This window comes from Gadus macrocephalus, chromosome 9, assembly GCF_031168955.1.
Source record: "Gadus macrocephalus chromosome 9, ASM3116895v1".
NCBI lineage: Eukaryota > Metazoa > Chordata > Actinopteri > Gadiformes > Gadidae > Gadus > Gadus macrocephalus.
Genome location: NC_082390.1, coordinates 10851720 through 10879643, shown reverse-complemented (window position 1 = coordinate 10879643; position 27924 = coordinate 10851720). Strand labels below are relative to the sequence as shown.

The window sequence follows — 27924 nt, the reverse complement described above, 5'->3', positions numbered from 1 at the left end:
CACCCCCTGTCTGAGGCCCTGTCCTATCACAGAAAACGATCATTTCTAAAAACTCCGGCCAAAGTGGAGATTTCTGAAAACGCCGGTTATGTGTTGTCGTGTCAACGGGGAGAAACGGGATTTTAGGTTCTGAAGCGTCACGTTATGCACCAGGAAATGCTTAACGTCATGTGAGCGCCCGCTGTACCGTATTGGTCCGAATATAAACAAAAACCCCATTGTAGGACGACCTATATTTGGAAAGAAGATTTGAAGACCAGATCTTGTTTTTTATAAATAAATAAATTGTATTCATTGAAATAATATACGAAAATAAAAAGGCATAGAATAAAACACTGCATTGAAACAGTAGTGCAAATAGGCCGTACTGATGTATACACCAAAGACTATTCCTGACACTCCTCTGCCCCGCTGTGTTCGCTCTGCCTAGTGCTGAAAAAAAGTTAGATGAAAAAGTGTGAGGGAGCGGTGGTGCGCTAAACTTGTTATGTGAGCAGCTGGATGTGAACCATGGTGTGAACACAACGATCGATTTTCGACTGTGCGCACATGCACTGGTGTAATTGAGCTGCGCTGCTATATTTTTTTTTTATCAATGTAGCGAGTCTAGTGCAGGCTGAGTTATTTTTTTTTCCAGAACCCCCTGCTGAGAATACGCTCCGCGGCGGCCGCCGCGGCTCCTCCCCCGCAATAAACATCCCGTTTTGAATGGTGAACTCTTTACGCCTAGCAGCTATAAAAAGCTATAAAAACTATAAAAACTACAAAATGACTATTAATGCAGGCTATGTGGAAAATGCGCCGACTTTGGCTCAGCCTGGCTCCGCCTCTTCCACTACGTAGCTAAGATGGCTGCCGTTGAGTACGGGGAGTGTCCTTCGATCCACACTTCACGATTAGCCCGTTTTGAGTACGGCATCCGGGTCCTTGAAGTATACTTCTTTTCGCCGGATCTGAATTGGAACGTACTGCGTACTCAAATTTTGAGTACGCAGTACGGACAGTACGGGTATTGGAACACGGCCCTGGTCTGCAGTGACCTCTAAACGGAGGCGGCCCTCCACCCCAAAACACACGCTTCTGATTCATTGCATCTGTTCGTCAACATGTGGTGGGGAGAGTATGAACTATTGACACATTGGTGTAAACCCAACCCTCCACCCTACCAGCTCAAACCGAACCCCCACTCCGACAGAGCCGACCCTCACGACGGACTCATCCATTCACCCTCACGACGGACTCGTCCATTCACCCTCACGACGGACTCGTCCATTCACCCTCACGACGGACTCATCCATTCACCATCACGACGGTCTCATCCATTCACCCTCACGACGGACTCATCCATTCACCCTCACGACGGACTCATCCATTCACCCTCACGACGGACTCATCCATTCACCCTCACGACGGACTCATCCATTCACCCTCACGACGGTCTCATCCATTCACCCTCACGACGGACTCATCCATTCACCCTCACGACGGTCTCATCCATTCACCCTCACGACGGTCTCATCCATTCACCCTCACGACGGACTCATCCATTCACCCTCACGACGGTCTCATCCATTCACCCTCACGACTGACTCAGAGTCACCACTGGCTGCAGGGAGCGTTCATCCATTCACCCTGAGGGTGAGTCCAGGGGACCACTAGACCACTGAACGTTTCTCCTGATCCTCTCACTGAGCTGAACGCTTTCGACCAAACAGGAAGCAGACTGCGGTAAACAGCCTCCACCTCCCGCGCTCCGACAGCACCCCCTCCTGGGGGGAGGAGACACTGCGGCCCTATGATCAACGTCTCTGTGTCGGAGGCTCCTGGGAGCGCCCTGACCTCACGAGGTCGCCCTCTCTCTGCGGCCCGCTGCTGGTGGTGATGGAGGTGTAGTGGAGGTGAAGGAGGTGTAGTGGTGGTGACGGAGGTGGAGTGGAGGTGATGGAGGTGATGGAGGTTTAGGGGAGGTGATGGAGGTGTAGAGAAGGTAGAGGAGGTGATGGAGGTGTAGTGGAGGTGATGGAGGTGATGGAGGTTTAGGGGAGGTGATGGAGGTGTAGAGAAGGTAGAGGAGGTGATGGAGGTGATGGAGGTGTAGTGGAGGTGATGGAGGTGTAAGGGAGGTTCTTTAGGTGATGGAGGTGTAGTGGAGTCGATGGAGGTGATGGAGGTGAGGGAGGTGTAGTGGAGGTGAAGGAGGTGTAGTGGTGGTGACGGAGGTGGAGTGGAGGTGATGGAGGTTTAGGGGAGGTGATGGAGGTGTAGAGAAGGTAGAGGAGGTGATGGAGGTGATGGAGATGTAGTGGAGGTGATGGAGGTGTAAGGGAGGTTCTTTAGGTGATGGAGGTAATGGAGGTGTAGTGGAGTCGATGGAGGTGATGGAGGTGAGGGAGGTGTAGTGGAGGTGATGGAGGTGATGGAGGTGAGGGAGTTGTAGTGGAGGTGATGGAGGTGTAGTGGAGGTGATGGAGGTGTAGTGGAGTCGACGGAGGTGATGGAGGTGAGGGAGGTGTAGTGGAGGTGATGGAGGTGTAGTGGAGGTGATGGAGGTGAGCCCGTGCTGTACCTGAGAGGCGGTGCTGCTTGGTGCTGACGCGGTTGGAGTTGTGGACGTGGCAGCAGAGACGCAACATGCAGAACATGGTGGAGATCATGACCACACTCTGGAGGAGCAGGGGCAGCTCGAACTGCTTCCCCACCCTGGGGGAGGGAGGGAGGGAGACAGACAGATTATAGCTCTGCGTTCTGTCCATCTGTACGTCCAAACTGGTGTTAAACCTCATGAGGTCTCCTCCCGGCGAATCAGTGGGTGAACAGGAAACAACATCCCCAGTGATGAGAAGCTACCAGAGATAAGAGACTCTAAATACGATCAGACTAGAGGAGTCTGTTGATTGTAGCTCCTTGGTCCACACACATGGTCTCTGAAGTGAGGAGTACTGCAGTCCCCCCTGCAGTACTCCAGCATACCCCTAGGTGGACATGTACCCCTATTGGAGTACCACTGCCATAGAGTGTTCATGACTCCACCAGCGGGTGGTGCTGGCACCACAGGGTGTTCATGACTCCACCAGCGGGTGGTGCTGGCACCACAGGGTGTTCATGACTCCACCAGTGGTTGGTGCTGGTACCACAGGGTGTTCATGACTCCACCAGCGGGTGGTGCAGGTACCACAGGGTGTTCATGACTCCACCAGCGGGTGGTGCAGGTACCACAGGGTGTTCATGACTCCACCAGTGGGTGGTGCTGGTACCAAAGGGTGTTCATGACTCCACCAGTGGGTGGTGCTCACCAGAAGAAGATGCGCAGGATGTTGGCGAGCAGCAGCACCAGGCAGACGCGGGTGGAGAAGCCGGTGGTGTCGTTGCTCCTCAGGATCTCCTGGTACTGGGGCAGGTAGGGCAGGGCCCCCCCGAACACCATCACACACGACGCCACCACCGACAGCACCCCCACAGACGACTCCATCGGCTGGCTGCCATGGAGATCGGCCTCCACCTCCATTATCTCATCGGACGCTCACACAGCAGGAGACCTGGAGGGTGGAGGAGGAGAGGTTAACACCACCCAGAGGAGAGGAGCTAGGAGGGTGGAGGAGGACAGGTGAACACCACCCAGAGGAGAGGAGAAGAGGGTGGAGGAGGAGAGGTGACACCACCCAGAGGAGAGGAGAAGAGGGTGGAGGAGGAGGAGAGGTGACACCACCCAGAGGAGGAGGAGAGGTGACACCACCCAGAGGAGAGGAGAAGAGGGTGGAGGAGGAGAGGTTAACACCACCCAGAGGAGAGGAGCTAGGAGGGTGGAGGAGGACAGGTGAGCACCACCGAGAGGAGAGGAGAAGAGGGTGTAGGAGGAGGTGACACCACCCAGAGGAGAGGAGCTAGGAGGGTGGAGGAGGAGAGTGACACCACACAGAGGAGAGGAGAAGAGAGTGGAGGAGGATTGGTGACACCACCCAGAGGAGAGGAGCTAGGAGGAGGACAGGTGAACACCACCCAAAGGAGAGGAGAAGAGGGTGGAGGAGGAGAGGTGACACCAACCCAGAGGAGAGGAGCTAGGAGGGAGGGGAGGCTCCTTAAAACCTTCAGAAGCACACACACACACACACACACACACACACACACACACACACACACACACACACACACACACACACACACACACACACACACACACACACACACACACACACACACACACACACACACACACAGCAGGGGAGCTTATCTTTCAGGACCAGGGGCCGCGGGCCCCGCCAACCGACGGGGGCCCGCCCATCGGCCCCTCAGCTGGTTATGTGATCAGCGAAGAGGAAGTGGTCACAGAGTGCTCTGGTGACACCAACTGATTCTGTTATTGTGTCACGTATTCCGGCATTACACTATGTGCTCACTGACCCTGGGTGGAGTTCCGCCGCACTGGGGCAGGACTATGTGGGACCCTTAGACCCCTACTGGGACACCTAGACCCCTAGACCCCCACTGCTACCCCTAGAGCCCTACTGGGACCCCTAGAACCCTACTGGGACACCCAGAAACCCACTGGGATCCCTAGACCCCTACCGAGACACCAGAGGGTTCTGGACCATCAACCTAGGTCGCCCTGCATGTCAGACCCCAGAGTGAAGCTCTGCAGGTGGCTGTGAGTCCATCTCTCTGAGGTCATGGAGCTTCGGCCTGTCAGCGTGTCTGATTACCCAGAGGCAGCTGCTGCTGCTGCTGCTGCTGGGCTAGAGGACCGGAGACAGACCCCGGCAGATGGTTCTGCTAGGGTTACACCCGGACCCCCGGTCACGTGGGTGTCCCCTCGGATCACATTCAAACTATGCTTCCCTTTACTGATGTGTAGCTGTCCATATTTTCATGAGTCTGTCTCCTCCCATCCCGTTCTCTTGCTCACAGCGCCCTCTAGTGGAACACACGCAGTGCGGTTCACTTAATCCGTTTACATGCGAACAAACTGCGTATAAGAAACATAACTTTTAAACTGCGTCTTTCAGAAACTCGATCCGCAGTCCGTACATTCAGACCTCGACTCGATGCCTTAGTTCAGTTAGTTTAATTCAGTTCAGGGTTCTGCTCACCTGGACACGGTGTCCTGGTTCGCACGGGGGTCTTCAGGGGGGATCAGGAGCAGGAAGGAACACTAAGGAGCTCCAATCAGAAAACCAGAATAACAGCCGACACTAAAGAAACAGACAACCACAATGATACCAGAAGTTGAAGAAACTGGTTCCAAGTCATCCAGTGATCCTCGGAGCGGTTGAACTGGTTCTTACTGCTGTTCAAACGGCGCTGCTCTCCACCATATATCTATATAATTATATAATATAACTATTGTGATCATAAGCAGTTCATCATCCACAACTAACTCAGTAACTTTAATCCTCTGCTCCTCACCTCCGGTAACCAGCTGGAGGTCCGAGGAGATCCCCAACTTCAGGAGAGAAAACAACGGCAGCCAACTCTCTCTCCCTCTCACACACATACACACATAAACACACACACACACACACACGCACACGCCTCTCTCACACATACACGCCTCTCTCTCACACACACACACACATACACGCGCGCGCCTCTCTCCCCCACACACACACACACACACACACACACACGCACGCACGCACACACTAACATACACACACACACACACACACACACACACACACACACACACACAGTTTATTACCACATTAGACTACAAAAGCTCAAAGAACTCCACATTCCACAGACCTCCAGGATACAGTGACAGTAACCTCGCGATACTTCTGATGTAGTCCGCGTTGTTCCACAACATCGCGATACTCCCGAGTGTGTGAGTTCAGCAGCTAGTATTGGAGCTCGACGCTAGCATCTCTCTGCTCCTCAACCAGATCGATCCAGTCCCTCCTCCGTTAAACCAGATTGATACAGTCCTCGGGACCAGGTGAAGACCACGATGGCAGAGACAGACCCCAAGTCGGTGCAGGACCTCACAAACGTGGTGAGTATCCAGCTAGCCGAGGCTATCCAGCTGGCCCAGGCTATCCAGCTAGCAGAGCATCTCCACCCGTCCTCCAGATTCAGAGTCTGAAGGGATGGTTATAATTGTCATTGTGATGTTATACTGGTCATCGTAATGGTTAAACTGGCCATTGTGATGGTTATGTTGGTCATTGTGATGGTTACACTGTTCATTGTGATGTTATACTGGTCAACGTGATGTTACACTGGTCAAAGTGATGTTATACGGGTCATTGTGATGTTATACAGGTCATTGTGATGGTTATACTGTCATCGTCATGTTATACTAGTCATTGTGATGGTTATACTGGTCATCGTCGTGATGGTTACACTGGTCATTGGGATGGTTATACTGGTTATATGTTGTTATGTTATTTGTAATCATTACCGATCTGTACTTTTGGTCGTTCAGTCGGAATGAATTCAAAGTAGAGTCTGTTGCTGGTCGTCATGGAGACGGTCCACCCGGTGACAGCGAGTTGGGACAGGAGCGGGAGAGTCAACCGTATCTTTCGTAGCTTTACGATGGTTTCCCCAGTAACATCAGTGAGCGACGGCGTTATCGACCGGGAGCGCCTCCTGGCCATGATTAACGTCTGCTCCGTCCTCAGGTCCAGACGCTGCTCCAGCAGATGCAGGACAAGTTCCAGACCATGTCGGACCAGATCATCGGGAGGAATATCCTTAACAGAAAGAGCCCCGATTACACCTCCATGTTGTTGTCACACCACCCGATATGAGCCCCATGTTGATGTTACACCACCCGATATCACCCCCATGTTGATGTTACACCACCTGACATCTCCCCCATGTTGATGTTACGCCACCCGATATCACCCCCATGTTGAGGCTGGGTGATTGATCGAATTTTGATCGTGATTTCGATTTTAGCGTCAAACTTTCACAAAATTGACATAATCGAGTTTTTCGATTTTATCTTTTATAGAAAGGGAGAACAGCTGGATACATGTTTTTAGATTGGAACATTTTCTTTTTGACCATTTTGTGTATTTTTTTTAAGGCGAAATTTCAAAGTTCTCAGTTCCGAAGATTTTTTGGCAGAGACATGCTGAAAAAATACATGTTTTCAAACTCAATAATAATCGTTTGAATAATCGTGATGTCAATATTGATCAAAATAATCGTGATTATGATTTTCTCATAATCGAGCAGCCCTAGGTTACACCGCTTGATATCACCCCAATGTTGAGGTAACGGCACCCAATATCACCCCATGTTGATGTTACACCACCTGATATCTCCCCCATGTTGATGTTACACCACCTGATAAAAAATATATATCTCTTCACCGGCGCAGCCGGTCTACTCTCAGATTTACGAAAGACGTAGACAAAAAGGGGGTGTGCCTTCTACTCTGAAGTCTGGCGTTCTAGGATGCAGAAAAAAACATAAGCACCAGTTTACCAGGGGTCAAGTCCCCTGATAGGCTGGTGGTCTACCTACACCTGCATGACTCCCCCCCCAGTCCAGAGGCAGGTGGTCTCAGGGCTGATGTTGACCCGCTGGTTCCTTAACTGCCGCCACTCGACGAGATGAGCACACGCATCGATGACCTTGAGAAGAACATCGCCGACCTCATGACCCAAGCGGGGGTGGAGGAGATCGAGGCTCCGCCCGAGAAACCCAAGGAGGGTCAGGGGTCGTAATACAGGTGAGACCAGTGACACAGGAGAGACCATTAATCACACCTGCGTACAGGAGAGACCATTGATCACACCTGCGTACTTGTCGCTCTTCGGCGAGAATCACCATTTTCTTGGTCTATTGGGTCATTCAAGTGAATCGCGTAGAACCGGAGAGTTTTCTTTGTGCATGCCATGCAGGCTAGAATTGCGAAACATTATTGGATAATTCTTATAATGGACATTTCTCTGGGCCAATCGGAATCTCAGCACTTGCTTCAGAATCTCGCAGACTGAGCTCGCCTTTGGATGGGACGCCTGGCTACCGCGCGAGTCTGATGGAAACTCTTAACATAAATTTGAAGTAGGGGTGAGCGGTATAAACGATATAGAAAGTACACCACTGTGAATTTGCGCTACGGTATGGATTTTTGACGTTACCGTGTGACCGGTAGACAGTGTTGTGTGTAACGCGCAACAAAGTAAGTAACGCGTTAATACAGTAACCTAACTACTTTTTCATGTAAATAGTAAAGTTACACGCAACTACTGAGAATATGTACGAAACATAGTTCCTTTTTCAATTCGGCACAACGTTACTTTTCCCAGGGACAGATTTGACAGCGATACTGCCTTCTCAGGCAGTATGCTATTGCGTGCTTGCCGGTAGTCACTTCACAAGCTCTCATTCTACACCGTACGAGACAGACGGTAGCGTGAAGCTGTCTCTGCATATCAGACATTGCTTCCGCAGGCATTTTCCAAAGCCAGTCCTTACGACAAAATCGACAAATGTCGATAGAAAGCTTTAAAGACAGTCAAAACACTCGATCCCAGGTACGCGTTACCGGCCCGCACACATCTAAACAGCTATTTGTTTGCTTGATTCATCTAACGTTAGCTACCAGTTTTTTAACGTGATATAATTTACAATAATATTGTATTTTTAGGACCGAGTCAACGCCGAGTACTGCACGAACGTAGACCTTGCATAAAGTCAGTGAATTCTAACAATATAGGGCTATTTAGATAAATAATCGGGCAAGGGTGTTGTCCTTGGCTAATACACCAACAGCAAATTTCTGTATAATAAAGGGCTACATTTTGCATCCAAGTCTGTCATTTTAAATCTTTCCTTTGTATTGTGTGCCACAACCTCCGTAATGAATATTCACGCTAAATCCCGCCCGGTAGCTCAGAATTCGAGTAGTCCTTGGACCGATGATTTCCGCCCCCCCCGTGACACAGTCACCTTTTTTACTCAGGAGTTTGCAGGTCTGATAAATACAGGAGACCAGTGATACAGGAGAGACCAGTAACACAGGAGATACCAGTTATACAGGAGAGGAGAGACCAGTAATACAGGAAACCAGTGATACAGCTGAGGCGAGACCAGTAATACATGTGAGGAGAGACCAGTGATACAGGAGAGACCAGTTATCAATGTTCCCCTTGGACCAAGGATGCGCTCCATCAGAGAAGTAGCAGTCGTGTAGTTGGGTTGTAGAGTCCAGGTCATTATGAGCAACGTACTTTAGGTTTTGATGGACAGAATTGATGTTAGTATACCTGTAACGCCAGTCCACGTCGTCCTCTTCAATCGATGGTGGTGAGGAGAGACCAGCTAGATTAATACAGGAGAGGAGAGACCAGCTAGATGAATACAGGTGAGGAGAGACCAGTAATACAGGAGAGGAGACCAGCTGGATTAATACAGGAGAGAGACCAGCTTGGTGAGGAGAGACCTGTAATTCAGGAGAGGAGACCAGCTAGATTAATACAGGAGAGGAGAGACCAGCTAGATGAATACAGGTGAGAGACCAGTAATACAGGAGAGGAGACCAGCTGGATTAATACAGGAGAGGAGAGACCAGCTGGATGAATACAGATGAGGAGAGACCAGTAATACAGGAGATGAGACCAGCTAGATTAATACAGGAGAGGAGAGACCAGTAATACAGGAGAGGAGAGACCAGCTGGATTAATACAGGAGAGAGACCAGCTTGGTGAGGAGAGACCTGTAATTCAGGAGAGGATAGACCAGTAATACAGGACAGGAGAGACCAGGTAGATTAATACAGGAGGAGAGACCAGCTAGATTAATTCAGGAGAGGAGAGACCAGTAATACAGGACAGACCAGCAAGATTAACACAGGAGGAGAGACCAGCTAGATTAATTCAGGAGAGGAGAGACCAGTAATACAGGTGGGGAGAGACCAGGTAGAGAAGAGACAAGTGTCTCAGCAGAGCTTCTGGTGAGGTGACCTGAACTAACCGTGTGCCACTCTCCTCCCCAGGTTACCAAACAACCAGGCATGAGGCCCCCCCCCCCCCCCCCCCCCCGGGCCAGAGGACCCCAGCGCCGACCCATTCTGTTACGGAGACGTGGGAAATGATTGATTTTTACATATTGATATTGTGATCTAGTTATTTAGTGACTTGACCAACGTACCGTTATCTGGAAACTGAGACTTCTGCCCACGGGGGGGGGGGGGGGCAGAGTATAGAGGGGGGCACTACGTAGGGGGAGGGGTCAGAGTATAGAGGGGGGGCACTACGTAGGGGTGGGGCAGAGTATAGAGGAGGGGCACTACGTAGAGGGTGGGTCCATGATGCTCATCCCAGGTAAAGAGTCAACATCTCAGGCCTTGAAAAGTCGTTTTTGTGCCAAGTTGGGGATGCATTCCAAATGTGAGTGATTTAATTCTAATAAAAGGTATTTAAATATGTCTGTCTGGTGGTCTGTTTCCAGTGAACCATGGCTGCAAAGAACGTGCCAGAATCGTTTTGAATGTGCTTCTTTATTCAAACCTTTAACACATTTGTCTCCAGCACTGAACCAGGAACCTTCAGTGCCAACCTGGAGAAACATCTTCTGTCAAGAGCCTCTTCAAAAAAAAGAAAGAATCAAGAAATAAAACTAAATAACACGTTGGGCCGCCAGGCTCGAGCAGTCATGTTCCACCAGCAACTCCAAACTAGCAGCTCCTCCACAGCTAGAACACAAAGTCCGCCTCAGTCATGTCGATGGCCCACGCAAACTTGTCTCTCTGGCTCTTGTTGTAGATTTTGTCCAGAGGGACGTCCATGTTCTTACACCTGGAGAAGGAACCCATAGCATCATTTTCTAACACCTGGAGAAGGAACCCATAACATCATGTTCTTACACCTGGAGAAGGAACCCATAACATCAGGTTCTAACACCTGGACAAGGGACCCATAACATCATGTTCTGACACCAGGTAGTTTAGCTTGAAGGTGTGTAGTGTGTGTACGAGGCCATGCTGATGCAGGGGTCCAGGTAGTTGAGCTTGGAGGTGTGTAAATGTGTGTAGTGTGAAGTACCAGGCCACGCTGATGCGGGGGTCAAGGTAGTTGAGCTTGGAGGTTCCCAGGGCGATCTGCTTGTTCTCTTCGCGGTCCGTCGCCTGCACCTCCATCTTCAGCACCTGCTCCTCACACCGCTCCACCGCCTTCTTCTTCCTCTCCACCAGCCTGGAGAGAGACAGGTCAGGTCTCTTCCACCGGTTCCACCCTGCAGTCGGCTGCCAGGTCTGAGTCCAGGGAGGTCTTAAATCGGGCTGATCGTAACTAGAGCTCAGCGGTGTCTAGTCCTTAGCCTAGTGGTGCTTCTGTCTAGCTCAGCGGTGTCTAGTCCTTAGCCTAGTGGTGCTTCTGTCTAGCTCAGCGGTGCTTACGTCTGTATCTTGGCGTCTCCTTTGGCCTTGTTCTCCTTCTTGGCCTGTTTGAACTCCGTCTTCGCCAGCGCTAGCTGCTCCTTCCTAGCAACGATCTGAATGGAGAACAGAGGGTTCAGTTAGCTTAGCAGGTACTAGCATACCGAATGGAGAAGAGGGTTCAGATAGCTTGGCAGGTACTAGCATACTGAATGGAGAACAGAGGTTTCAGTTAGCTTAGCAGGTACTAGCATACCTAATGGAGAGCAGGGTTCAGTTAGCTAAGCAGGTAGATGCATACTGAATTAAGAACACATTTCAGTTAGCTTAGCGTAGAGAAGCGGGTAGGGGTTAGACAGGTAAGGAGGAGCAGATAGGGGTCAGGGGTCATGTTGCTCTAGGATGACAAGAGTTGGACTAAAGGCTAAAGTCATGGCCCTGACGTAGCTCCCCCTGACCTGACGTAGCTCCCCCTGACCTGACGTAGCTGACCTTGGCCTGCAGGTTGGCCATGGACTGGTCGAAGGTCTTTGGCGGCGCCCTCTGATGGTTACAGAGGATGGCCACGGCGCGGTTTGCCCGGTTGTAGGACAGCAGCTTCTCCGATGGGTTATCGGACTCTGGAGATGGGGAGGAACGACGTCTTAACCTTTACATGAATCTCAAAGTTTGAGTATTTGGAAAAGCCCTTCATCCAATATATAATCTTCAAGTAATACATATTAATCTACACCACAAAATACTTGAATACTTTTCATTAACAGAGACCATCAACGGTCAAATACTCCGAGCATGTTTGTCAACATTTAAACAATACGAACACCTGACTGTGGTGTTACGGGGATTTTATGGTGACAGTGCTGTGATGTCATGCTGACGGTACTGTGACGTTATGGTGAAATGTTACACGGACTGTTGGATAGCAGCCCGAGTTGCTCCTGAAGGGTGACGTTATGGTAATGTGATGTTATGGTGACAGTACTGTGATGTAATGGTGACAGTGATGTTATGGTGTGATGTTATACGTACTGTTGGACAGCTTTTTGAGCTGCTCCTGCAGGGTGATGGAGGCGTTGAAGGTCCTGAACACCTTGGCTGTCAGACCGTCCATCAGGGAGGACAGGTGCTTGTTGAGCACTGCAGTCTGCAGGGAGGGACAGACAGGTAGGGGGACAGAGAGGTAGAGAGACAAACAGAGGGACAGACGGGTTACTCCTCATCCGTTTCCATGTCGATAGACTGAAAACACAAGGACGACTATGAGGAGCAGAGAACAGCCGTCTTTCCTTTCTTGTTCCGCTGCAGAACATTAGACTGTCCCTGCTCCTGTGTAGAAGTGAAGCCTGCAGTACTGCCAGCACCCAGCAGGGGGCACTGCAACTCCACCATACCCCAGCTCAACATAAACTGCACAGTGGAAGCCATTTAAAACCTGTTTATGCACACATAATCATAATCACAGCCAGGTAAGTTCTCATTTCCCTCCGAGATGATGTCAGACGTACAAGCGAGTCCGCTCAGAGCTGATGCTCCCGTAGAGATCGAGCTCTGTAGACCCTGCCGTAGAGAAAGAGCTCTGTAGACCTCTGCCGTAGAGTCAGAGCTCTATAGACCCTCTACAGTAGAGCGCTGTCCTATGTGTGTCCATGCATGAGCCTCAGTGTGTGCGTCTCTGTATTTCTATCTTTGTGTCCCTGGTCTCCCATCGCCTCAGGAACCGATTAAAAAGCAAAGTGTCACACGGACAGACTCAAATTCACCCCTTTTCCTCCATTTCTCTCTTCCTCCCTCCTTCTCGCTCTATTGCTCACTATCCCTCCCTCCCTCCCTCCTTCCTTCTTGCCCTCTATCCCTCCCTCTTGCCCTCCATCTCTCCTTCTTGCCCTCCCTCCCTCCCTCCTTCTTCCCTCTATCCCTCCATCCTTCTTGCCCTAAGGCCATAATATCACAATATTAAAATATGATGGTGATGCCGTCGTCTGCATGTGTGCGTCTCAGAACACAGAAGCAACAGGTCTGCTTATAGACCTGACCTGAAACCACCTCCCCCTCCAGGGGCGTCAGCCTGCCAACCTCAGACCACCTCCAGGGGCGTCGGCCTGTCACCTCACCCCTGCTGAGTGGCCACACTGAGCAGGTGAGGCCCCCTCCCCCGCCCCCCACTGTATTAAAATTTCTTACCCACCTGGGTTTAATCTCCTCACATTCTTCTCATTTCCACTTCCTCTCCCCACTCCTCTCCAATCCTTTCTCTCTCCTACCCCCTCCTCCCCTCCTCCTCCTCCTCAACCCCAACTTGCTCATCATCATTCATGCTGTGGGCCACTACTTGACCTCTGACCTCCAGGTTGGCCCCTGATGGCATTTAACCTCTGACCTTCCAGCTTCCTGATCCCAGCACTCAGGGTCACCAGCCAGTCAGCCAGACAGAGGAGCAGGTAGGGGTTACTGTGCGTTCACACCAAACGTGACATTCGTCACCCGTTTGCGTTGTCGCAGAAGTTTTGTCGCGCCACAAATCATAATCTGTCGCTGTGCAAGTTGTCGCATTTGTTGCGCCACAACAAGATAACCACCATTGCATGTCTTTACCTTTTGTGGAAGAGGGAGAGACGTCGGAGGACCCGATAATATTGTAATGACCACGGAAGAGGCAGTGAATGAAATATTGATTAGACAGAGATTTATTAGATAGGCCTACCTAATAAACCGTTCGAACACACCTGAATTGAGAACACAGAGACCGGAAACCATAGCAACGCCGGTAAACAAACCCCGAGAAGCCCAATCCCTATAAGAGCTCCCCGCGCTACGGCCATCCGGAGGCGCACAGATTGTCGCAAACGGCAACAATCACTTTCTTCTCCATGCTGCAGTTCACCCTGGACTGCACTGCACTGAGTTTGACGGTTGAACGCTGATTGGCTGTTACATTACACAAGTCACTCAGTGGCCACGCTGTTGAACACTGATTGGCTGTCATCACGCGAAATTTGCGTCAAAGTTGAAATATTTCAACTCGAGCAAATTTGTCGCGCCAGAAATCCTCATGAACGCCCTCGCCTGTGCACGGCGAAAGTGTGGTACGCGTCTCTACGTTCACTTTGTATGGGATCTTGTCGCCCCGTCGCGTTTGGTGTGAACGCACAGTTAGACAGTACAGAGACAGGTCGTTAAGGAGCAGGTAGGGTTAGACAGTACAAAGACCGGTCATTAAGGAGCAGGTAGGGTTAGACAGTCAGAACCAGGCAGTACTCACATTCAGACGGTCAAACAGCTCGTCCGACGGGTTCTTGTTCTCCATGAACAGAATCACGTTCTTGAACACCTGGAAGGTAATCACATGTTGGGGTTCAGGGGTTACATGATACAGCCGTTACAGGGGATACATGATACAGCAGCAGTAGCACTTGTGGTATTAGTAGTAATACTTGTGGCAGCAGTACTACAGGGATGTTTTGACCTTTCCTCTCACTCTCCAGAGATCAGAATGGAGTCTGTTTAATTCCATGCGACATACAGCAATATCCTAGGAGGCGTGCATTAGGGTGGAGGAGTGCATTAGGGTGGAGGCGTGCATTAGGGTGGAGGTGTGCATTAGGGTGGAGGCGTGCATTAGGGTGGAGGCGTGCATTAGGGTGGAGGTGTGTATTAGGGTGGAGGAGTCTACCTTCTTCTCAACAGGAACCTTGTTGTAGTATCTGATAGAGTCTTTCCCCAGGAAGTCGAACTCCACCACGAAGTCGCTGGCGTCCAGGTTGGGGTGCACCGTGATGTGCTCCACCCGCAGCGAGCAGCAGCCAACCGTGTCCGCCGTCTCCCCCTCCTCCTTCTCGTTACCCGCCCTCAATGCCAGCTAAAGACAGACAGACACATAATGTGTACTGCTTTATGTTGAATACAGTGTGTAGCTGTAGAGAAGTCTTACAGTGAATTAGGTGGGGTTTTTCTCATCACCGGGTCCAACCTAATTCCCCGGGTCCATCCCCAGGTCCACAAGGGCCACCTTCCTTTAGTCCCCAGGTCCACCTTTAGTCCCCCCAGGTCCACCTTTAGTCCCCCCAGGTCCACCTTTAGTCCCCCCAGGTCCACCTTTAGTCCCCCCAGGTCCACCTTTAGTCCCCCCAGGTCCACCTTTAGTCCCCCCAGGTCCACCTTTCGTCCCCCCAGGTCCACCTTTCGTCCCCCCAGGTCCACCTTTCGTCCCCCCAGGTCCACCTTTCGTCCCCCCAGGTCCACCTTTAGTCCCCCCAGGTCCACCTTAAGTCACCTTGTCAATGAAGTAGAGGGCGACGGCTCTCTGCCGGATTCCCATCTGCTTGGACTTGAAGTCCTGGGTGTACTGCCTCCGGATGCTGTCCACACAGGTCTTCAGCCTCCGAGCCACCTCGTACTTCTCCCAGTCCTTCTCCCCCTGGGGTTGGAGGTCAGAGGGCAAGGGGCGATGGAGAGATAAGAGGAACCGACTGCTTAACATTAAGGAGATCAGAACATGTGCGGCACGGCAGCGAAGCGGCTGTGTTCCGTACTGCAATCCCCACTGGAATGGGTAGGGTACGGACATGTTGCGGCTGATGGCTCAAGACGTGCATGATTATAACGTGCATGATTCATATTATAATGATTATTATATGAATTGTAAAAATGATACGATTAGAATGATTCATACAATATTATTCATATATAAAACCATAGCAATAATGTTGAAACCCCAGCCGATAATGCAACAAGATTCGTTCACCACAAATAACTCTTAAAAGAAGTGCCAGCATTAAAATATTTTTTAACCAATCGGCGAACAAAAGGCAACAGGCTGATTATCATTTAGGGGGCCATTCAATGATATGCAGAAGCGTCATCAACACAGCCACTGAAGTGGTTTGAGAAATACCGACTTTCTACGCCTCATTCACATATAAAAAGGTAATTTACATTTCCTACGGAGAAAATACTACCTCAGGGGTAGTATTATTCAGGAGATTTTCAGGGTACAAAAGTCTGGATAGGTTTTTCACACACACATACGGCTCATCAGGAGAACCCAAGGACTTACACGTTTGTCTGAAAGCAGCTAGTGTGTGAGCATTTGATTACATTATAAAATTAGTCCATTTATGGTTACAGGGGTAATTGTTCAATGGAAAGTGTAGTATACTATGCATACAAATCAATTATTAAATAGCTTGTTATTCAGGGCTGAAAACTGCATTGACAATAAAAATGCAAGGCAACTACTGTTGGATAGTTGAAAATAATAATCATCATTGAGATTAAACATCTCTTCAAGTGTCATGGCCAAGACAGGCAGCAGTAGCGTACAGTCACACATAGAATACACACAAAACATAAGAAAAATAAAACAACTAAAACAGGCCGCAGGGGGAAGGGGAATATCAATATCGCAAGACATTTCAGGAGGCCCAAGGAGGAGAATAATATTACATTTGAGCAACAAAGTGTAGTCTTGGGGTTATCTATAGACATAATTCACCATACTGTGTTATTGACATGTTTTCATTCTGCGTTATAGGGACACGGTCTCTTTCAGATCATGTCTATTGTGTGTTGAAATGCCGGTCGGAGCCATGTTTGAATTTAACAGTTTTTATATGACAAAATGAACGACCTGCCGTTGCTTGTCGAGGTAAGAAATTGTCGTGGTCGATGAGGGATCAACATCTTTTTTTCTTTTCTTTCAGGGATGTGATCGACCCCATAGGGGTCAATGTGAGCTCATGAATATTCATGAGAAAATGTTAACTGATTGGCTGTAGAAGTGTTCTGAGACATGGCTGGGAACCGGCAACTTTCACAAATAGAAGAGGCACGAATCGTAAACAACGTGCCGGTTTGGGGACGGTTCCGTGCCGTACCGCGACCGTATCCAGTGGAATAGCCTACATTGACTATATTGGTTTTCATTATTTTCGGCGACCGTTTTACTGCCGTGGCGCTTCTGGTGGATATTGGCCTAAAGGTTACAGTAGAATAGAAGTACAGTAGAATAAGATTGAATACAACCTAGAAGAGGACCGTTCAAATACAACCAATCAATAGAGAAATAACTAAAAACCCATAAACAGATGAGAGGTTCAGCTCAGAGGCTCAGCTCAGAGGCTCAGCTCCCTGTAGCTCAGAGGCTCAGCTCCCTGTAGCTCAGAGGCTCAGCTCAGAGGCTCAGCTCCCTGTAGCTCAGAGGCTCAGCTCAGAGGCTCAGCTCCCTGTAGCTCAGAGGCTCAGCTCCCTGTAGCTCAGAGGCTCAGCTCAGAGGCTCAGCTCCCTGTAGCTCAGAGGCTCAGCTCAGAGGCTCAGCTCCCTGTAGCTCAGAGGCTCAGCTCCCTGTAGCTCAGAGGCTCAGCTCAGAGGCTCAGCTCCCTGTAGCTCAGAGGCTCAGCTCCCTGTAGCTCAGAGGCTCAGCTCAGAGGCTCAGCTCCCTGTAGCTCAGAGGCTCAGCTCAGAGGCTCAGCTCCCTGTAGCTCAGAGGCTCAGCTCCCTGTAGCTCAGAGGCTCAGCTCAGAGGCTCAGCTCCCTGTAGCTCAGAGGCTCAGCTCAGAGGCTCAGCTCCCTGTAGCTCAGAGGCTCAGCTCCCTGTAGCTCAGAGGCTCAGCTCCCTGTAGCTCAGAGGCTCAGCTCCCTGTAGCTCAGAGGCTCAGCTCGTCCCAGCAGCTTTAGTGAGCGTGTCGTTTCTGTCGGCCATCAGGTGGAACTCTGTACCGGACCGTTGATGCTCATTTGTGGAGCTCTGATTCAGAACCGTTAACGGGCAGAGGTGAGCCGGTATTGAAAAGCAACGCACAACATCTGAACGTTCTCCTCCAATCAGGACCTAGTGTTTAAACCACGGAGGTAACGAGCCTTATTAACCAATCAGGACCCAGTGTTTATACAAAAGAGGTAACAAGCCTTATTAACCAATCAGGACCCAGTGTTTATACAAAAGAGGTAACAAGCCTCATTAACCAATCAGGACCCAGTGCTGAAAAGTACCCGGTTTGGACCTAGTTTAGATTAGAGTGGGTAGCCGTAACATATATATTTCGAGTTAGTAGGCATGTGCACTACATATTAAGGTATACTATATATTCTGAGTAGGTATATAAAGGTGTGCTATAGTTGTACTATATATTCAGAGTAGGTACATTAGGTGTACTCTACAGGTGTACATTAGGTGAACTCTACAGGTGTTGTCCTTGAGCTTGGAGTTGCCGTTCAGCATGATGTACTATAGGTGCTACAGGTGTACATTAGGTGTACTCTACAGGTGTTGACCTTGAGCTTTGAGTTGGCGTTCAGCATGATGTACTTGATGGATCCCTGGATGTTCTCCGTCCAGCTGGCCAACCATGTGACCGTGTTGTCATGACGAATCTCCTTCCAGCGGTGACCAGGGGGCGGAGCCGGGATCTTAGACTCACTGGGGAGAGGTAGGGAGGGAAGGACAAGAGAGAGAGGGAGGGTTAGTCTATGACTGAGTGAAAGGGCTGCATGTCTTAGAGAGGAACTTAACCAGCTGGTTATAATGCCCCCCCCCCCCCCGTGTTACAGTTGACGATGACCCCCCCCCTGACCTGCTACAGTTGATGATGACGTGCTCCGGCTGGATCCTCTTCTTCAGCATGCCCTGCTTGGGGTGCTCGCCGCGGCCCCGGAACAGACCAGGCGGCTCAATCTTAAAGTTCCCGATGCGCTCGCGGTGGTGGTCCAGCAGGCAGAAGCCGTACTCCTCCACCGTCTGCTGGTTGGCCTCCTTGATCACCTGGAGGAGGAGGACGAGGAGACACAGGAGACAAGTAGAAGTTAACCTGAGACACAGCAGTCTTATCCAAAACTGAAAGGGGCGGAGTTATGCCTTTAACGTTTCTTTACGGAGATAAGTGAGTAGATGAGGCTTTCATCTTACCTACAAGAAGAGGAACAATAAAGAAACGGGAGCGATAACGCAGTCTACTGTTCCATACAGAGGAAAAAAGTTCTAGAGGAGAAGATTAGAGACTTCCTAGAGGAGGAGGTCAGAGACGTTCTAGAGGTGGAGGTCAGAGACGTTCTAGAGGTGGAGGTCAGAGACGTCCTAGAGGTGGAGGTCAGAGACGTTCTAGAGGTGGAGGTCAGAGACGTCCTAGAGGTGGAGGTCAGAGACGTCCTAGAGGTGGAGGTCAGAGACGTCCTAGAGGTGGAGGTCAGAGACGTCCTAGAGGTGGAGGTCAGAGACGTCCTAGAGGTGGAGGTCAGAGACGTCCTAGAGGTGGAGGTCAGAGACGTCCTAGAGGAGGTCAGAGACGTTCTAGAGGTGGAGGTCAGAGACGTTCTAGAGGTGGAGGTCAGAGACGTTCTAGAGGTGGAGGTCAGAGACGTTCTAGAGGTGGAGGTCAGAGACGTTCTAGAGGAGGCTGTCAGAGAAGTTCTAGAGGAGGTGAGAGACGTTCTGAAGGAGAAGGTCGTACCAGCTTCTCCTCCTTGCTCATGTTCTTGCGCGCCTCCACCTTGGCCTTGTGCATGGCGTGCAGCTCACTGAAGTCACACTTGTTCAGATCCTGGATCAAAAGCCGCTCTTCGCTGCTCATCTCCTGAAGCAATACAACAACACAACATCACAACACGTGCTCCGGTCCTGAATCCTCTGGTGAGCCCACAGAGGGCTGTGATCACCATGCCCCCCCCCCCCGAGTGTCGGTGGGACGTGTTCTGATCTCAGTTTGTCTCACCAGTCCTCTCCTCCCTCCTCAGCAGACCATAACCACTACCTCCTCCAGTTCAGCAGACCATAACCACTACCTCCTCCCTTTGCCAGTTCAACAGAACAGGATGTTATTCAGACGACTCCTGCTGCTCCGCCAGCGACCGCCGCTCACACGCTAACACGCTAACACGCTTACCAAGCCCAGGCTGCTACTTCCTGCCAGGGGACGCTGTGTGATTGATGGGTGGTGGGGGCCGGTGGCATGAGAAGAGGATGTTTCTGTTGTAATAAAGTGTTGAATTGGATTTGTTCAGATGCAGGGGAGCTAGTTATATGGATTAGCATATCAATGCTTGGTACAAATCGTATTTTGAAGCGCATTGAGCGCAAAGCGGTGCAAAATTAATTCAGCATGATATGCCCAAAGGGCGGGGGGGGGGGGGGGGGGGGGGGCACTGACAGACACAAGAACCATGCGTGAGGATCTCTGTATAAATCTTCACCAAGCATCACGGGAAGAACAAGCAGAAGACATCCCACTGGTGACGGTTAGAGGCTGATGGCCTGTGGCTCATCTCAGAGTTTAGGCTTTAAGCTGACTTGATTTCAATTGAACCACAAACTGATCTGTCTCTCTCCCTCTCCCCTCTCGAGTCGCTCTATAGCTCTTGCCATATTGGCAGCCTTAATTATTTTGGGCAAGTGAGAGTCCAAATGGAGGCTGGAGTCCTGCTGACAGTGCGGGGGGCAGAACCAAATCCCCACCTGACGGACGCTTGGGCCAGCAGAGAACCCCACAACTCCCAGAACCTCGTTACCATCACAGAACAGTACTCATGGCTGTGACTACGCCCTGTATTCACAGTGGAGGAGGTTGGGTTAGAGCAGGGGTCACCAACATAGTGCCCGCGCGCCCGCAAGGACCATATGAGGCGCCCGCAGGCGCTCTCTTTCCCACCTTTTTTAAGTCATTGTTGATAATTATTGTGAGAAATCATTAACATGATCAGCGTCTTCACATAGATGAGTATCATTAATAATAATATATAACTAAAGGCAAACTGAGCAAATTTGTTATTTCAGAAGAGTGTATCAAACTGGGTGCCCTTCGTATGACTCATTACCCATGAAGTAGCTCTCAGGTTCAAAAGGGTTGGTGACCCCTGGGAGAGTCGTAGAGAGGAATTTGACAGAGATAATGTGAGAGGTCCTTCTCCTGCCCTTCATCATCCCCTCCTCCCGCCCAGGATGGATACCTTTCTCCAGTCTTTGAAGAAGTTCTCCCTGAACACCGCCTTGGTGGTGTACTCGTGGTCCAACATCTGGCCGAAGAACAACGCCACCTCCTCCGAAGCCAAACTCAGCTTCACCACCTTGCCTGGAGAGAGAGAGACACAATTCACCCCCTGACCTGGAAAGAAACACACACTTCACCCCCCTGACCTGGAGAGAGAGAGACACACACTACACCACCTGACCTGGAGAGAGAGACACACACTTCACCAACTGAACTGGAGAGAGACACATCAGCTTCGCCCCCTGAACTGGAGACGCACACTTCGATAGAGTGAGACACATCCAGTGTACTTTAGCCTCCTCATACGGTGGCTGTGAGTCTGCGATAATTTCATCCCAAGGAAGGATGGAGACTTGTTTTTATGAAGGACAGATTTGCAACTAATGAGTGAAAGACCATCATTCAAACGTTCCTCTCATCAACTGAACCACTCTGCTCCACGGTTTTGACTCCAGCGTTTTATCCTGACCCAACATTCCTGCTCCCCTAGCGGACAGTGAGACCGTCATGTGTAATATTTGATTGTTTGGTGTCGATGACCGTATGCCGGCTGCCTCCTGGTGGAAGGCTCATAAACTGTAGATATTCAAAAGGTAGAGTTTCGAAGCCCTGGGTTCGAGGCCCTGGGTTCGAGGCCGTGGGTTCGAGGCCCTGGGTTCGAGGCCCTGGGTTCGAGGCCCTGGGTTCGAGGCCCTGGGTTCGAGGCCCTGGGTTCGAGGCCCTGGGTTCGAGGCCCTGGGTTCGAGGCCCTGGGCTGGGTCACTCACCGTTGTAGTAGAACCGGACGTTGTCCGGTAGAGACTCGAACTCAGGGGGAAAGCAGGGTCCCTTATGTTCCAGAAACTTCCATTTCACCCCGGACTCATACTTGGCTTCCTCCCACCTGCCGACATCACAGAGAAGATGAGAGAAAGACGAGTCTACTCCCGTGTGTCCAAAAGACGGGATTTTAATTGGATCTCCAAATCATTTGGAAATGCTTTTTCCGCCACAGTATATCTTTTTGTCCGCATGGGGGCGTTGCCATTTCTAACCAGACACACTCAGCATGGATCTCCACTCTCAGATAAACCAAACCTCAGGCTGTGACCATCTGTAAGGCCAGCTTTATAATCCTGCTGCTTTGATCATCCTTTTAAGAGGATTGGAATGGATAACAGTGTTAAGACGAAATTGTGTTTGTTGCAAAGAATTGAGGGCATTTTAACTAAATATAATTGATATAAATTGTTTGCATTCAATAGGGCTATAATGAATCCTACAGTCTATACATTCATAGGGAAAGGGCCGTCTGCCTTGTTATTTTCAGAAAGTGGGAGAAAGGTAGAGGAAACAAGAGTCTAGAGGGCAGACTGAGCAGCAGGGTTCTGGGTTCAAACCCCTACGTCCTCCACCTCATGACGATGTGGATCCCAGCTGAAGGACTCATAGGTTCTAGGATGGGTGGGTTCTACTGACCACCGCCAGCGGTTCTGCTCCTCCTCTTCCTTAATCTTCAGCTTCGTCCTCCTCGCCTCGTCAATCTGCTCCTTGGTTTTCTTCACCTTTTTGGTGCCTCCCTCCTCCTTCACCTCACTTTTCACCTCCTTCTTCACCTGCACCACAGAACATCATGATAACTCCATATTCCTCACCACAGATCATCATGATAACTCCATATTCCTCACCACAGAACATCATGATAACTCCATATTCCTCACCACAGAACATCATGATAACTCCATATTCCTCACAACAGAACATCTGGAGAACCTCATGTTCCTCACCACAGAACATCATGTTCCTTATCACAGAACATCATGATAACCCCATGTTCCTCACCACAGAACATCAGGCGAACCTCATGTTCCTCGCCACAGAACATCATGATAACTGGGGACTCGTAGACCAATGTGTGGCGCAGCGCCCCAGAAACACAGAGCGCCACAAATTGATTCTGCTTTGTTTTTTACGCGATTTTAAAATATAAATATCATTCCGTTCATTCATCTCTGCATAGCACCCTTTCTCCCCATCATTCTCGTTCGCACACGCACAGAGACAAGCGCGCATACATGCCAATGGTGCGCGGGTATACACTACCACTTATTGGATCAACCCGCGTATCACTGATCCATGCACACGCACTGACAGCTGATTCGCCCGCTCCTCCTCTCAAAAGCACCTACAAAGGAAACCCCCCCCTTCAGGCCTCCTCGTCTCACACGGCTATAATTTTACACAATTATCTTTATATTGTTAAATGAGCAATTGCGAACCCCCCCCCCCCCCCCCCCCCGGGCCCAGAGGACCCACCTTCACCGGCCCCCTGTTCTTGTCCTTTGGAGCCGTCGCGCTGGCTTCCCCCCCCGGCTCACGGCTCTTACTCTTCTTCTTCTTCTTCTTCCTGTGGATGTTGAGGAAAACAGAGACAAGGTTACAGACGAAGCTCACAGCAGCTGCTGTGGAGCGGCTGGATTACTAACGTCCTGAATAGACCAGAGTCCTACGCCATTCCAACAAAGTGGGCGTTGATCCATTTTAACTGTAGGATTCTATTTATGGCTTTATCATTCATTTTCAAAAGGGAGATCAGACATATGCAGGTCAGGGGTCAGAGGTCAGGGGTCAGGAGATGGGGGGCTTGCACCAATGGAATCTTGAAAATGATGGAACTTTTGCCACCTGCTCCTCCTGATGTCTACTTCCTACACCTAATAATGTAGAGCAGCACACTGAACATACAGTGACAGGTGAAGAGGAGCAGTGGGGACTGACCTGGTAGTCTGACCTGGTAAAGAGGAGGAGGCCTCCTCTTTAGACCTCTTCCTCTTCAGTCCCCTCTTCTCTGAGGTGAAGTCCTGGTCCTCTGGTTCCTCCTTCACACTAAACCCAACAAAGAAATAGTTACAGGAGCTCCATTCATTCATTCGAGAACCTCCCCTCCCAGACCCAGAGGAGAACCTCCCAGAGGAGAACCTCCCAGACCTAGAGGAGAACCTCCCAGACCCAGAGGAGAACCTCCCAGACCCAGAGGAGAACCTCCCAGACCCAGAGGAGAACCTCCCAGACCCAGAAGAAGGTTCTCCTTCCAGGGGTGCTAGGAAGGGGGATGGAGACGATGGGCCGACATGATGGTGACACCCAGGAGCTGTCCTCAGTGTTCATAGGAACTGAGAGGAGGTCCAGCAGGAGGTCTAGGAGGAGATCAACCACAAGGCAGGTCCACCAGGAGGTCTTCAGGTACACCGGGAGGAGGTCCACAAGGAGGGGGTGAGCTTCCATCACACTAATCCACAGACTCAGCTCGGGCCCTCGACACCTCCGGGAATAGAACCTAAATATACTTTTCCTTCATGTCTGGGGTGGTAATGAACAGCGAGGACTCAATCCGTCCCCAGAGCCGGAGCCCCCTGGAGCCTTCAGAGGCTGAGGGAGGAGACCCTGGGCGCCCTGCGGAGCGGCCAATCACGCAGCCTCATTTATTACGCTGCCACCAGCCACATGCCATTAGTCCACCGCGCTCGCCGCCCAAATTAATTTCCTGACAGCTCCACACTCCGAGCTGGCCTCTGTCCACAACCCCCCCACCCCCCCCCCCATCCCCTCCCCTCCCCTCCCCATCCAGCACCTCCCTCCGACGGCCAATCACAAGAATTAATTCCCATCCGCTCGGAAAAGACAGAAGAAAAAAGAAAAGGAAAATGAAAAGATTTAATTTAAATCGTAAACGGATTAGAGCCAATTTCCAGTGGCAGTGGCAAGATGCTGATGAGACGGTTCTACTTTGAGAAGAATCCCGGAAGCAGTGGACCGTGAGGGGTGGGGGGGAGGGGTGAGGAGGGGGGGGGGGGATGATTGGGAGAAGCCATCACTCACCACTAACTCGCCAGCTTATTATCCTCCTTAATAAGAAGCTGTCAGAGACATCAGGCGGTCTTACCTCACACCGTTAGATGAGGTCTGCTTCACTGGCCTCTCCTGATGATGAGGGAGTTAGATAAGACCCACAGTGAGGAGGAAGGTTTGACGTTGTAGTGCTGGGATATGATGGCTTAATGTAACGATCACAGAGACATTTCATCCAGAACCCTTCCCATAAAAGGTCACTTGCTGTCACTTTAATTCAAGAAATCTTGCAACACAATGAGCTCATTTATTGTTGTCACTGGACCCAGTGGGAATGGAAGCCCTAACCCTACCGTTGTTAATGCCTTGCTCTGCCTGAGGAATAGAACCTGGCAGTGTCAATATCTCGCTCCATCAGCTGAGGTGGACCAAAGAGATAAACTGATCCAACTATAAACAAACTATAACTAACTACACAGATCGACCGATGAGATGAAGTCTGCCTTCATCTCAGTCAGCGACTGGACGCCACCAGGCCTGGTGTTGGTCCATCGATGCAGACCCTCGGAACCTCAGGTGATGTTAGGCCGTTACCTTCTTGCAAGATCTCCTTTCCCCGGCCACATCCGAGGACCTCTTCTCCTTCCTCATGTTCGCACTGGACAGCATCATGCCACGACACGGAGAGGGTGGGCAAAGAACAGGTCAAAGGTCAGATTCTGAACATGAAAGTAGTGACATTACAGAGGATACCGCAGAACTCCAACAGAGAGGGTCTCTCTGCTGCATTCACAGAACTCAAAGAGGATTCTGGTCTCCTAGACCACCATGTGATAGGGTTAGGGTTAGCTTCACATTGAGCGACTCTGGTCTTCTAGTCCACCCCACCAGGGGTTGGGGTTAGCTTCAAAGTGGACTCTGGTCTCCTAGTCCAACGGGTGTTAGGGTGAGCTTCATGGAGTGACTCTGGTCTTCTAATAAACCCCACCAGGTGTCTCAGACGCTGATTCTCCCAGGGAAACTATTTATTCCTCTGCACGTTTTCCTAGGAGGAGTGGGTGATCGACTCTAGATCTGAAGGCACGTCAAAATCTAACTCAACGTTTTAGTGGAGGAGAAGGAACAAGTTTCCATCGACTGTAGACCAACAGTTGGAGCACGGCTCTTCTGAGGAGTTCCTCCGTCTCAGAGCTCCAGAGTCCTCCACCACTTTATCCTTCCGACGCCTAAACGCAGCGCATTATATCTTCAGGACTAATTGCTTGAAGCAGAAGTGTGTGTGCGCGAGGCAGAGCGGAACGAGTCTGTCAGAGACTCCGAGACCTGACTTAGAGTGTCCCTCCGCCTCGCACTCACAGCGTCACTCTGTCTGCTCAACACGCCGGGTAATAACACGCGCATATAGAGGTTAATTAATTTATTCAAATGAAGACGAGAGGTCTGTGTATTAAACCCAATGACCCCCCCCAACACACACACACACACACACACACACACACACACACACACACACACTTTGTGGACATAATAGAAGTGAACTCATTCCTCATCTGATTTATCTACACCATTACCACCCGTTTTTTTTTATTAAATATCCATTTCTGAGTTGTTTTTACTCCTTTTAATGCTTTCAGCCTCGTAAGGGAGGCTGGTGAGATGTCCTTTTATCTGCTCAATGTTAATGGTTTTGGAGTCGAGCTCTATGGATTTATAGAGGAGGTAAAAGCCTAGATGGATACTAGGCCGCCATGTAACTAAATAAATCAAATACACAATCTAAAGCCTGTCTTGTTCCATGGAGTTAGCATTTCAGAGTGTTGGTTTAACGAAAACTTTTCTTGTACCAAAGCATCTAAACGACACAAACGTTGTTCACCTTTTCTGGGCCGCGTCGCCCTTCGCCTCTTCCGTCAGCCTCCTCTTCGTCCCCACCTTGGCCTCCTCATCCTCCCTCCCCATCTCTCACCTGTGCACACACACACACACACACACACACACACACACACACACACACACACACACACACACACACACACACACACACACACACACACACACACACACACACACACACACACACACACACACACACACACACACACACACACACACACACACACACACACACACACAGTGTAGTAGTGTAGTGAACATGAGTGGATAGGAGTGAACCATTAGCCGTTAGCAATCCGCCGAGGGAGACTCACCTATAGCACCAGGGTCTCACCAATAGCGTCAGGGTCCGACCGGGAGGGTCCGGGTCCAAACAGAGTTAGTATGTAGTATGTAGTTGGTTTGTAAAGGTTGATTGACGGACTGATGTTGTCGCTAATGCTGCGGAGCTAATTGACGCAGTGCCGCACGCAGGGTCATGCTGAACGTTAAATGGTTGAAAACCATGTGACTTAACTTTAATTGGTTAAGACGAGCGCCTTAATTGTAATTGGTTAAGGTCATGCAGGGACCAACCCACTTCTGTGAAACTATCCTGAGGGAAAAGTGACTTTCAATATCTTTAACGGAGTTTGTATAACACAAAATGTCAAGGGAACATGGGGGATAAGATATGCAGAATCTTCAATTCGAAGGCTACTTAACTTGCACTTTCTACTTATGAATATTTGTTTATGGATATAGTACGTACATTATTATGTTCATTAGTGTGCATATTATTATTCAATACTTCATGTTACTTACAGTTTTTTGTGTTGTTTCTTCTTTTCAATTTTATTGATCTTGAGCAGAGGACTTGTGAACAATCATTTTCCTTGAGCTTAATAAAGTTTTCATCAT

At 50.1% G+C, this 27924-nt stretch overlaps 4 protein-coding genes across 7 annotated transcripts; 1 reads left to right on the top strand and 3 right to left on the bottom strand.

Moving 5' to 3' along the window:
• Positions 1-2000: 2000 nt before the first annotated feature.
• On the bottom strand, positions 2001-5548 carry LOC132464387 (solute carrier family 66 member 2-like). Of its 3 annotated transcripts, none has more exons than XM_060060726.1 (4): positions 5280-5418; positions 5085-5186; positions 3294-3536; positions 2017-2700 (listed from the first exon to the last, which is right to left on the bottom strand). In XM_060060726.1, exons 3-4 carry the CDS (start codon positions 3503-3505, stop codon positions 2334-2336), a joined length of 579 nt encoding a protein of 192 aa, XP_059916709.1. In that variant the 5' UTR covers positions 3506-3536; positions 5085-5186; positions 5280-5418; the 3' UTR covers positions 2017-2333. The 3 variants fall into 3 exon arrangements, with proteins under 3 accessions (XP_059916710.1, XP_059916709.1, XP_059916708.1); XM_060060725.1 differs by having other exon boundaries at positions 2018-2700; positions 5401-5548; XM_060060727.1 differs by lacking the exon at positions 5085-5186 and having other exon boundaries at positions 2001-2700; positions 5401-5505.
• A 251-nt stretch (positions 5549-5799) lies between these two features.
• hsbp1b (heat shock factor binding protein 1b) lies at positions 5800-10379 on the top strand. Of its 2 annotated transcripts, none has more exons than XM_060060728.1 (4): positions 5800-5989; positions 6621-6687; positions 7555-7681; positions 9950-10379. In XM_060060728.1, the coding sequence occupies exons 1-3, from the start codon at positions 5945-5947 to the stop codon at positions 7674-7676; spliced, it is 234 nt and encodes a 77-aa protein (XP_059916711.1). In that variant the 5' UTR covers positions 5800-5944; the 3' UTR covers positions 7677-7681; positions 9950-10379. The 2 variants fall into 2 exon arrangements, with proteins under 2 accessions (XP_059916711.1, XP_059916712.1); XM_060060729.1 differs by having other exon boundaries at positions 6621-6692; positions 7560-7681.
• Positions 10380-10434: 55 nt separating this feature from the next.
• LOC132464386 (DNA topoisomerase 1-like) lies at positions 10435-23695 on the bottom strand. Its single transcript, XM_060060724.1, has 15 exons — positions 23599-23695; positions 22762-22898; positions 22071-22186; positions 21263-21384; positions 19771-19893; positions 18898-19085; positions 18599-18743; positions 15600-15743; positions 15000-15185; positions 14589-14657; positions 12359-12473; positions 11822-11949; positions 11351-11445; positions 10998-11147; positions 10435-10751 (listed from the first exon to the last, which is right to left on the bottom strand). The coding sequence occupies exons 4-15, from the start codon at positions 21326-21328 to the stop codon at positions 10649-10651; spliced, it is 1512 nt and encodes a 503-aa protein (XP_059916707.1). The 5' UTR covers positions 21329-21384; positions 22071-22186; positions 22762-22898; positions 23599-23695; the 3' UTR covers positions 10435-10648.
• On the bottom strand, positions 22063-27657 carry LOC132464945 (DNA topoisomerase 1-like). Its single transcript, XM_060061579.1, has 8 exons — positions 27339-27657; positions 27008-27097; positions 25726-25789; positions 25226-25263; positions 24061-24168; positions 23599-23689; positions 22762-22898; positions 22063-22186 (listed from the first exon to the last, which is right to left on the bottom strand). Exons 2-8 carry the CDS (start codon positions 27088-27090, stop codon positions 22063-22065), a joined length of 645 nt encoding a protein of 214 aa, XP_059917562.1. The 5' UTR covers positions 27091-27097; positions 27339-27657.
• Positions 27658-27924: the final 267 nt, after the last annotated feature.

Bases quoted from the DNA above. Each gene is read 5' to 3' on its own strand.
- LOC132464387 (XM_060060725.1), bottom strand. From the start codon at position 3,505: ATGGAGGTGGAGGCCGATCTCCATGGCAGCCAGCCGATGGAGTCGTCT. The intron at 2,701-3,293 runs GTGAGCACCACC...TCCCTCCCCCAG, and splicing joins ATCCTGCGCATCTTCTTCTG to GGTGGGGAAGCAGTTCGAGC.
- hsbp1b (XM_060060728.1), top strand. From the start codon at position 5,945: ATGGCAGAGACAGACCCCAAGTCGGTGCAGGACCTCACAAACGTG. The intron at 5,990-6,620 runs GTGAGTATCCAG...CTCCGTCCTCAG, and splicing joins TGCAGGACCTCACAAACGTG to GTCCAGACGCTGCTCCAGCA. The intron at 6,688-7,554 runs ATATCCTTAACA...AACTGCCGCCAC, and splicing joins GGACCAGATCATCGGGAGGA to TCGACGAGATGAGCACACGC.
- LOC132464386 (XM_060060724.1), bottom strand. From the start codon at position 21,328: ATGTTGGACCACGAGTACACCACCAAGGCGGTGTTCAGGGAGAACTTC. The intron at 11,950-12,358 runs GTACGTATAACA...CCCCATCTCCAG, and splicing joins GCTCAAAAAGCTGTCCAACA to AGTCCGATAACCCATCGGAG. The intron at 11,446-11,821 runs GTCAGCTACGTC...TTCTCCATTCAG, and splicing joins TGGCCAACCTGCAGGCCAAG to ATCGTTGCTAGGAAGGAGCA.
- LOC132464945 (XM_060061579.1), bottom strand. From the start codon at position 27,090: ATGGGGAGGGAGGATGAGGAGGCCAAGGTGGGGACGAAGAGGAGGCTG. The intron at 25,264-25,725 runs GTAACGGCCTAA...CCTCATCATCAG, and splicing joins AAAGGAGATCTTGCAAGAAG to GAGAGGCCAGTGAAGCAGAC. The intron at 23,690-24,060 runs GTCAGTCCCCAC...CAACATCCACAG, and splicing joins TTACCAGGTCAGACTACCAG to GAAGAAGAAGAAGAAGAAGA.